Here is an 11,353-nt window from a genome sequence, read left to right on the forward strand (position 1 = left end):
GATTGTGGTTTTAGCAACATTATAAGTTGTATTTTTAGTTTTTTTTAGTTTTTTTTTTAAATCACATACTTTGTGAAACACACATTATATATTCATTTAAAAAATCTTAAAAATGATCAATATTAAAAAAAAATTACTTATAAATATTTAAATCTTCAATTTTTTAATCAAGATAAGACTTCCGTATTTTATTTTTCAATACTTTTTAACTTACATTTAGTTTTTTTTCAACACTATATTTTAAGTGTGAGTGTGTAACATCCTATGATGATATTATTGGACATTTTAATCTGTATGTATGTAAGAGTGATTTTGAGAGAGTAAAATTTATAGAAAAATAAATTTGATAAACATTTTAATCCAATAGACTTTAAAGGACATAAAATAAAAAGAATATGTCAAATAACATGGATTTCCGTGTGGGTGGGTGCGAAATGTGAATAATTGAATCAACGAAAACGAAACGCACATGTACACATTTGCGTCAAACAACTCTTCCCTTCAATCCCCTTATATTATTATTATCCATCTCATCCTATCATTTTCTTTTGTTACATTCAATGTTTTATATTACTTCAATTCAATCATTCACAAATCCTATCACTATCACATGCTTTTCCATACTCAATCAAGATACTATTTCCCCTTCTAATAATACTATTTCGTCCGGGAACTATACAAAGGTCATAAACTCATTAAATAAATCTCAAAGACTAAATTCACCTTGCAATATCAGCATTTCAATGGTTAAGTGTGATCACAATGAATGAATGTAAAGTAGTTTTAGAGTGGGAATTGATTGAACTTCTAAAATAGCTTAGAATAATCTTTATATAATATGGGTTATGTGAGTTGCCATCTGATTTGTAGAAGGATTATGCCTTCAAAAATTTCAGTATCTATGAGAAAGAAAACATGTTATGAGTTTGTTAGAAATTAAAAAAATCGAAAAGCCGATCCAAGTGGTTCGTTGTTCGGTTCATAGTATCCAAAAAATGCATTATTAATGACTTGACAGACTTTGACAATAATGACTAGCCTAATTTATTGTTAAATAGTATTTTTTTAAAACTAAATTTATTTATTTAATTAAGTTTTCTTATAATTAGAAATTATTTAATAAAAAATTTAAAAGATTTGTTCTGATATCCTGTTAAGCCAGCAAGTTGTGCAGTGACACCCCATATTCATATATTTATCTTTTAAAAGATGAATTTCAGCCTTTAATCTATTTGAAACACAAAAAAAAAATTGAATTCAAAAGGCTTATATTGAATAATACTTATCATTTTCTAAAAGATTTATGATCAAAGTTTATTCAATTTTATCACCAGGACAAACTATGGCTGGACAATCTATCAGATTGGGTTGGACTCGGGCCCAATATGTCAAACCGGCCCAAACCATGGATTTGGTTTAATCAGTTTGTGGGTTAAACAGATCGGTTTAATAGATTAATTGATGTATAATTTCTCGTTAAAAAAATCAAAATAGTTGCTCACATTTTAACATTTTTTAAATAAAGCAATATTAAATATAAAATTGTGGCCTTCAAAATAGAGAAATGCCCAATTTGACACTGTTACATTCATCCAAATCAAATTTCCAAGGTAGATGCAGCTGAATTGCATTTGTAGAATCACTTAACCTCCTTTGTCATGAGTTTGTTGTGGTAAGTTTCAAAAGAGAACGGCTGTGTTTGTCAATGAAAAAGAAAAGATATCCGAAAAACCTCCCAAACCCGAACCGTATTTCACGGGCCTTGTGAATAGGCTGGATTCGGCCGGTTATAAAAAATATTATACAAACCATAACATTCTTTGAGAGGAGAAATCAACTTATATCACACACGTCTACTTCCCAAGGTGCCTCATGACCTATTCAAGTGTTCCTCGTCAAATTTCATACAGGACAGAACCATAAGTGTTAAAATTATTTTCGGTAAAAATTCAAGTGTGGTAATCGGTTGACACGAGGGTGTAACCGGTTATAGAAAGGTTAAAGTCACTGTCATCGGTTACATGTTTAGTGTAATCGTTTACGGGCACAAGATTTTTTAGTTTTCTGTTATTTGATTTATATTATTTAAGTCTCAATCACTATGTAATACTTGTATAAATGTTTGGAGTCAACCTCATCAATAACTAATGAAAATATTCCCACTCTCAATTATCTTTCGCTCAAATTCTCTTTTCCTCTCCACACTCTAATTTTCTCCATTATTCACCAATCTTGTGATTTCAAGTTCCAACATTTGGCATCAAGGTCCTGGTTCTGATCATTGTGCAACATGAATTTTGTCTTCAATGAAAGAATCCTTGAAAACCTAGTCATCCTTGATGCACATAATTATGATAAATTGTGCAAACAAATGAAAATGTTGTTTGACTACCAAAATGTTCTTGAATCGGAGTGAATCCTCTTATCGAAGGTGCAAGAGATGCACAACGAGCAACATATAAGGAAGAAAAGAAGAAAGATTTCAAGACGTTGTTTTTTATCTATCAATGTGTGGATAGTGACAACTTTGAGAAAGTTGGTGATTGCGAATCATTAAAACAATCGTGGGAAATCCTAGAGAAGGTATACGCAGGGGCTGACAAGGCAATGGTAGTGAGGTTACAAACTCATAAGCGTCAACTTGAATTGATTCAAATGAAAGAAAAGGAGATAATCAAAGATTTCACAACAAGAATCACTCGGTTGGTGAATCAAGTGAAAGCATGTGGAGAAATAGTCACAAAGTAATATGTTGTCGCGGAAATCTTGCGTTCTTTAATACCAAGATTTGACAATGTGGTTGTAGAAATTGAGTAATCGAAGGATCTTACGACGATGAGCAAAGAGGAGTTGCAAAGAATGGAGGAGAAAAATAATGATAAGGCAAAGACGGAGATCGCTTTGCAAGCCCGTTTCAACAAAAAGGACAAGAGATCAAAAGGAAAATGACCCATGAAGAGTAAAGGAAATTTTTAGAATTTTGGTGGAAGAGAGTCCAAAAATTTCAAAGAATTCGACTTGTCAAAGGGGTGAGAGCAGTTGCAACCAAATGATGGTCAAGGCAAATTTAGAGGTGAAAATAAGAGATTTGACAAAAGTAAGGAGCAATGCTTGAGGTGTCAAAGGTTTGGTCATTTTGCAAGAGAGTGCAATGTGAACAAGAAGGAACCTCAAGAAGATGAAGCCAAGGTTGCAAGACAAAAGTTTGATGAATAAAATACACTGTTGGTCATGATCACAGAAGATGAATGCAGCAGCAGCTGGCTGCAGGACATAATCAACGACAATTCTGGGAATGCTGTAAAAATAAGTTGTAATCGGTTACATGAAAGTGTTAGTCGGTTACATGCAAAAGAAAATGTCATGCTGACTGTGAGATAAGGAGTCTAGTGCAGAAAGGAATGATATTTGTACTCTGGATGCTCTACTCATATGATGGGGAGGAAATATTGGTTTGTTAAAATCAATCGTGCAATGAAGAATAAAGTGAAGTTCGCGGATGACATCACTATAGCGGTCGATGGGATCAGTGATGTTTTGATCATGAGAAGGGATGATGGACATTTCTTGATCAAAGATGTATTGTACATTCCAAGAATCAAATGTAACCTTTTAAGTATTGACCAATTTCTTAAGAAGGTTTACAATATTCACATGGAAAAGAAGGGGTTGTGTGTTATGAATGCAAACAAGGTTTTGGTCCTTAAAGCTCCTATTGCTGCCAATAGAACCTTCAAGGTTAAGCTGGAGGTTATGGAGCATATATGTCTTGCTACAACAACAAGTCTAAAAGAGTGGATATGGCACTATCGTCTTAGGCATCTCAATTTACGAGATCTCAAAGACTTGCAAAATTACATAATGGTAACGAGGTTGCCATTGATCAACATACCAACTGAAATTTGTGAAGAATGTGTACAAGCGAAGGAACATAAGGGTAAACTCAGTAAGGATGCAGGTTATAAAACTAAGAATCACCTTGAGGTGGTGTATTCAGATGTGCGGACCGATCCAAGTAGATTCCGTTGGTGGCAATAGATATTTTGTCACATTCATCGACGATCATAATAGAAAACTCTGGACATACCTAATCAAAAGAAATGATGAGGTATTTGAAGTGTTTAAGAAGTTTAAGTCCATGGTTGAGAGGCAAAGCAGTCACAAACTCAAAGTGCTCAAAACGGATGGTGGAGGAGAATATGCTTCAAAAGACTTTGAAAGGTTTTGTGATCAAGAAGGGATTGTATATGAGATTGTACCACCTTATACACCGCAGCAAAACAGTGTTGCTGAAAAGGAAGAATCGATCGATCATGAATATGGTAAGAAGCATGTTAAAGGGAAAGAATTTTCCGAAAGAATTATGGGAGAAACAAGAAAAATATCGTAGCTGTAACCAGTTAACGTCTGCACGTAATCGATTACCATTGAAAGTGATTTAGTTTTTGTAGTAGTTGTAACCAGTTACAGACACGAGTTTTTTTTTCAATTTTCTATTATTTGAGTTATGTTATTTGAGTCTCAATTACTATATAATACTTGTATAAATGCCTTTGAAGCATCCTCATCAATAACTAATAAAAATATTCTCACCCTCAATTATTTCTCTCTCAATTTTATCTTTCCCTCTCCACACTCTAATTTTCTCTATTATTCGTCAATCTTGTAGTTTCAAATTCAACCAATAAATCCTAGATCTAAATCTCACTTTAATCTATTAAATAGCTAGTTTTATATAGAAGGCATTGCACCGTCAAAATAATGATTAACAGATTTAATACAACATCTAGTACAAAGTTTATTTTCTAAAATTATATGTTCTTCATACTTGAATTGCCCCCTCCTAGTAAGAGAAACATAAAATAAGAAGAAGAAAAATGAGTATTGTACTTGTATCGGAAAGAGTTATGATTTATAATTACCATCAAATTACACACACAAAATGCAAAAGGGCCAACATACTGGGAGCATTATGCAATACCGAAGGTGGTGGGAATGAGATTTCAACATTAGTTATAAATAAATAAATCATTCATCTATCTTGTACTCGAAGAGAATAAATACATAACAGATAGAAATATTCAGGACTAATATTGCTTTTGCAGTAATATGGAATGAATCTGATTTTAGTCTATGCAAAAGTGTCTTGAAATTGATTTTTCTAGCAATCAACATGATATTCAGATTTGTCGATCTTCAGAACAACACTATCATGTCAACAAACCATATAACTGAAACAGGAAGTGATAGGTGTTGGAACAATGTCAACAAACCTTTATAAAAATAATACAAAATGTAAGAGTGAAGAGAAAATGAAGTGTTTACTTCTTGTGCATTCCTCCTCATTCACAAGCCTTCTCCCAATCATCTACTACATCATAAACTTCTGAAGTGTCCAAGGCTTTTCCATGCTGCTGTTCTAGATTTGAACCACCATCAAGAGATTCCAACTTTGCCGTAGCAGCAGCAGCAGATGAACTTGAACACCATTTTTTATCTAAGACACTCCAAGGATTTGCCGAAGTAGATATTGGCGCTTCTTTCTTCCAAATAGATGAGTGGATATTCGCAGAACCAGTAGCCCCCTCCTCATCATCCCAAGAATCTTCTCTCCAACTTGGTTCTACAACAATAGCCTTTTTCCATGCTGCAAGCGCCCCTCCTTTCACTGTCCCAGCTCCTCCCCACGCATTTGTAACTGAAGATACTACAGATGCCCCTACCTTTGGAACAACCACAATAGCTCCCTGATAAACACTTCCATGATCTAATCTTCTCATTGCAGCTGCAGCTCGGGCAGGACCATTAAAAGCAGCCAATGCATTTTTGTCATCTAACCAAACAAGTTCGCACTCACCACCAAATCTCAACACCAATGCACTGATATCTGCATGTCTTGGTAAGTCTGGAAATGAGACGACAAATCGAGGATCCATGTCTACCAAAGGATCAAATGCAGGAGGAAGTGGCGCATGTGTGGTTCTAGTACCCTTAATCCCTAGCACGCGTGATGGAGGTCTTGATTTTTTGACAACATGAACAACTATAAATTGCTTTGGCTCCCGACCAGCTGCATTTATTGCAAGCTTCCATCTCTCTGCAATCATCCTCACCGCATCTCTCTTATCCTTTAGCATGGGACAGAAAACATGGGCTTTTAGACCATGTGTAGTTCCTCTGCTCTTGCCAAGTACTAAAAACTTGCATCTATCCTCAACGGATAAAACCCATTTACTATCACGCCTCAATAGATCACCAAGTAATTCAGACTGAGCAACAGAATTATCCCCGAATTGGAAAGAATCTAAATTTGGAGCGGTAATTTCAAAAGCATTTGCAAGTACCCTTTTGCGCTGCAACTTAGCACACTCATCATTACACATCAGTTTCCGTTGCCCCAGGGAAACTCTTTTGCCATTTTCATCCAATGGTTGAAGTGGCACAGGCATCTTTTGAACAATTGAAGTTTCATGTATAACATCAGCACTACTACCACCAGCATCACAAGGGACGTTAGTTGTTATTCGGCCACAAGTACAAGTGATTGTGACAGGGAATTCACATCTTCTATCTGGACATGGAGATGAAGGGTGACAAGGAGCTGTACATGTATGCCGGCAGTCTCTCCTTGGAGCGCCACATGTTTGCCCACAAGAAATTCGAATACCTTGCACAGCAGGCTGATTATCACACGGCAGGGAGTGACACGTTCTCCCACAAGCATGTAAACCACACTGTCTAGTCTTCCCGCAGAGCTTATTACATCGAATATCCTTTGAGGAACAAGGTATGTTCCTAAGAACTACATGTCCGCCAGTACATTCTCTTGCAACAGGCACCGAACAAGGAGGGCATTCTCCATAATGACAGCTATGGGAGGCTGGGTGGCCACAAGGCTGAGGAACTGAACATGGAAGCTGACATGAGGGCAGCGGTGTACCACATGGCAATGGAGGAGGGATTGATGTCTTGCCACAAGCACATGCCAAATCGGTGAATATAGTTTGAAGACAAGGTGGACAATGACCACTGTGACACAGGGAATCACACGCATGCTGCCCACAGCGTAATTTCTTTCCACATGAAATGGAACAGAGGTGCGGATCCCAGTCTGCATTTAGAATATTATTTGGATTAGAAAATGGACAGCACCGGTCACTACAACGATGCCTTCCACAGTTCTTTTTCTTCTCACAAGGCTTTTCACAAGTAAACTTGTCATCCTCCGTTGTTGTCTTATAGCACTCCACCGTTCTGGAAGTTGAGCCACACCGACACTTCTGGGAGACTAAAACCAGACAAGGAGAGCAATCTCCATCATGGCATGTCTTATTACAACGATGCATCCCGCAAGCAAGGAACTTGCCACATCGCTGTGAACAGGTAGGAATTGGGTCTAAACAAGTCTGCCGTTCCTCTTTCAATCTAGTTTTCCCGCAGCAACACATCTTAACACGGGCTGGCAGCAACTCACAGTCAGCACAGCTGCCCGGATGACAGATCTCCATACAGACATGATTGCCACAACTTAGTTTCTTTCCACAAGTGGAAGCACAAGAAAAAACTCCACCTTCTGCTTTGATTTCGCCCTTCACAGCCATGTCCCCACAAAGAATAGTCTCGGACATTTTACTGCAAAAGCAAGAGGCATCCATTGGAACACGGCAAGGATCACAGGGACCGATATGACAAATTTGTTCACAGCGATGGCGGCCACATTGAAGAAGCTTCTGACATTGTTGGCCGCATGTAAGAAGATTTTGGTGGTCAGAACAGCGAGTTGTAACAGTAGTCTTGCCACAAGGGCACATACGGGGAGGAGCAAATGCTTTGCAAGGAGGACATGGACCAGGATGGCATTGCAAGACACAAACATGAGGGCAAAGATCCCCCGTCTTCTGAAGAGGGTTCCCGCACGGCTCTCCACATGAATGCGGTGTGAGATATAAATCGGATGGAGGGTCAAACCTCTTCCCACAGAAGCAGAAGTACCTAATGGAATTGGATGAGGTTTGTTGCACAGCTTGACAACCGGGGCATCGCCAATGATTGCTGTTATCAGCAGATGCAGATGAAGTTGGTGCCCGAGCCCACTTGTTTGTACAATTGAGGTGAAAGATAGAGTAGCAACTGGAGCATGACCAGATAGGGGCAGACCTCCTGACGGTGTCATAACAAATCATGCATTCGACGGTGCCTTTGGTGAGCTTGTCCTGAATCTCTTGCAGCAGTTGAGGTAAATTTAAATCCGAATCCCTCATATTCAATCGTTTCTTCTCTCGGCGGCTACATGCACCATTGTGGTTGTCGGTAGTGGAGGATGATCTAGGAATCCATTTCTCCCTCCGTTGCAAGCTCATGAGTGGGAGTGATTGTTGTGCAACTGAAATAGTTAAATTAAGAAATGAGTAAGATTAAGAATTGTAGTAGTTACATCTCTCGTTAGTAATAATGAATTTATGATAACTAACAAGAGGTATGTGAAAATGTAAAATGAATTGAAGAAAAAAAAGTAAAAGAAAGAATTAAGAGTGACCTGATTGGGAAGAAGGAAGAAGAATATTGTTAGTAGTTGAGTTGGCTGATTGAGAAGAAGGAGGAAGAATATTGTTAGTAGTTGAGAGAAAGAAGAGAACCACCTTCGACTTGTTTGTTTGTTAGTAGTTGATTGAGTTGAGAATGAAGTGAAGATGTTATAGTTGTTGATGAAGTGAAATGTATATATAGTATTGCATTTGAATTCTACACACACAAAAAGAGTCGGTATAATTAGTTGACTTGACTGTCCTTGACGCTCAAGCAAATCAACTTGCCCTTCTAGACCCACTTTCCTTGCTCCTCACGAATATACTATTCCTACAACATGGATATCTAAATAAATAGATACTACAAGTCATCACACGTGCTTTCATTATGTTAATAAGGTCTTACCAAATTAGTCCACCCTTTTAAAGTAAAATCTCAACATAAACAAATATAATTGACATAAAAAGTAAAAACATTCTTTTAAAGTAAAATCTCAACGTAAACATCAATATCAATTAGACACCAATAAGGTTAAGGAAAAGAAAAACTAGTTACTTCATGTGATATAATTGCGCATGTTTTGATTTCCTCAAATATTTTGAAACAAATTAAGATTGAATATATAGTAAAAATAAATTTGTTAAGGTGATGTCTAACTCAATTGATCCTTTAGTACACTAGTGAAAACATGATTCTCATATCGTTGTTTTGAAGATACTTGTTGGTGAAGTAAACACATTCATCATCGTCGATTGAGGGATGACGATACTCAACATTGATTACTCTTCTCGTGTCGCGGTGGTTGAGACGACGATTCAGTTGGTCCTTCATATCATACAATGTAACATCAACGTTGATTCTAAAAAAATAAAGAGTTCGCTTATCATAGTAAATTGCATCTAGATTAGAGTTCATTTTGACTACGTATGAGTAATAGTTCATTATTTTGTGTTATGAATCGTAGATAAACAAAACACATCCATTTATATCCATCTCTTGTGCATTATAGTTCACATAAATTATCGGCGTAATCTAGACCGCACAACATAAATTTTTGTGTTGATAAGTTTCAAATTCTACAACCTAACATGCAAAACACCCCCTTGAACATTGTTTATATAACACCCACATCTAAAAAAATACATCATACATAGTTTAACTAGTACGAATACATCATAAGAGCCTATCAGTATCGTTATATATACATGTCCAAAATGAATAATATACAAATATGGCACATGGTATATAAGAGTGCCTAAACAAAAACTAGGATCTATGTACATCATCCATATGATCCACAATGAATGATCATAAATAAAAAGTCGAGTCCCCGAAAAATATCAAGTAAGCTTGCCTTTTCCTTTTACCTGAATAGAACTACCTGAAAAACAACAATGCTAGCGAGATAAGATAATAATCCTAGTGAGTTTGTTGGCCTGAAATTTCCACTTAGGAAAAATTCAACTGAATGTTACATTGAGAAAACGTTAAGTGTTAGCATTGGTTGACATAAGTCGACAGGAATGTTACATCGACTAGAGTGTTCAGACTGAGATATGGTTTGAAAGAATCTCAAGAGCAAATTTTGAGATTTGGTTTGAAGTAGTCTCAAGAGCACATCAGAGTGATCACTCGACACCATGTCGAGGTCGAAGTATTTGACGAGCTCCAATGACTTAGAAGATCGAGGAAACCAAGTATTGAAGAAGGGACTTAACGCTATCAACAACTACTTTTAACGATTAAACAGTTACTAGCCGCTAAAAGCAGTTAAGAACGTGAGATAATGGTTTTCGGCAGTTTTCAAGTACCGATGATGTGACAGTGCGTCAGAAGATTAAGTTGCATGTCTTTGAAGACATGTCGATTATTTAGGATTGAACTGTCGGAAACAATTATATTTAATTTAGTATATATAGCAGTTTCATATGTTGTAATCAAGATCGCATATTTCATATACTTTCTCTATTAAATCGGAGTACCCAAGTAGGGATGACAATGAGCAGAGTTTGGGTAGGGTACTATAGTACTCATCCCCATAACCATGATTTCAAAAAATTCTCGTACTCGAGTCCATACCTGCTTGGGTGCCAAATTTAACACCCGTACTCGTACCTTATGGATATGTAAATACTAATACTCATACATGTTACTCGCATTCCTACTAAAAATAAATATATAAATTATAAAATATCATATAATTTTAATTTTTTAAAATATTAAAAAAATTTCAAAAAATTTATTGTTGAAATAAACTAACACTTATATTAAGTACGTAATGGTTTAACATTGATATATATTTTAAAATTGATAGATATATGTTTTTATATAATAATATAAGTTAAAATATAGAAATATAAATTAAAATACATAAATATATATTATGCGGGTATGGGGCGGGGTGGGCACCAAGGTGCCCATACCCGCATCCATACCCGCTTATTTTTGTGGGTAATCACCCGAACCTGTGTCTGTATCCATTTTTACTGATTTTTATCCTATCCATTATGAATAATTTTGTGGGTTCCCATTGGGGATGAGTCAAATTGTCATCCATATACTCAAGGCAAAATGTGAAACGATTTGTAAGTAACATGTGAGTTCGCGTCCCTTTTACTATATTATCTTTATGTTTCCTTAATCAAAACATCTTTAGTTTTTGTCATTTACTGTATTTATTTAATGTTGTTTATTGCAAGTTTCCTTTACTTTACTTTAGTTCAAGTTTTTTTGTCTTTAAAGTTTGTCTTTACATTGTCTGCACACAAACATTTATAGTCACTTCATATACATATTTTCTCGTAAACGTGTTTGCACAGAATTGCTA

At 36.2% G+C, this 11,353-nt stretch overlaps 1 protein-coding gene across 1 annotated transcript; it reads right to left on the minus strand.

Annotated features, from left to right (window-relative positions):
• Window positions 1-4,988: 4,988 nt before the first annotated feature.
• On the minus strand, window positions 4,989-8,698 carry LOC127107998 (NF-X1-type zinc finger protein NFXL1). The gene is made up of 2 exons (XM_051045366.1): window positions 8,537-8,698; window positions 4,989-8,383 (listed from the first exon to the last, which is right to left on the minus strand). The coding sequence occupies exon 2, from the start codon at window positions 8,358-8,360 to the stop codon at window positions 5,343-5,345; it is 3,018 nt and encodes a 1,005-aa protein (XP_050901323.1). The 5' UTR covers window positions 8,361-8,383; window positions 8,537-8,698; the 3' UTR covers window positions 4,989-5,342.
• Between the last annotated feature and the right edge of the window lie 2,655 nt (window positions 8,699-11,353).

The sequence above is a fragment of the Lathyrus oleraceus genome, chromosome 7 (assembly GCF_024323335.1).
Source record: "Lathyrus oleraceus cultivar Zhongwan6 chromosome 7, CAAS_Psat_ZW6_1.0, whole genome shotgun sequence".
NCBI lineage: Eukaryota > Viridiplantae > Streptophyta > Magnoliopsida > Fabales > Fabaceae > Lathyrus > Lathyrus oleraceus.

What these genes read in the sequence shown, in the direction of transcription:
- LOC127107998 (XM_051045366.1), bottom strand. Translation starts at nt 8,360, where the DNA reads ATGAGCTTGCAACGGAGGGAGAAATGGATTCCTAGATCATCCTCCACT.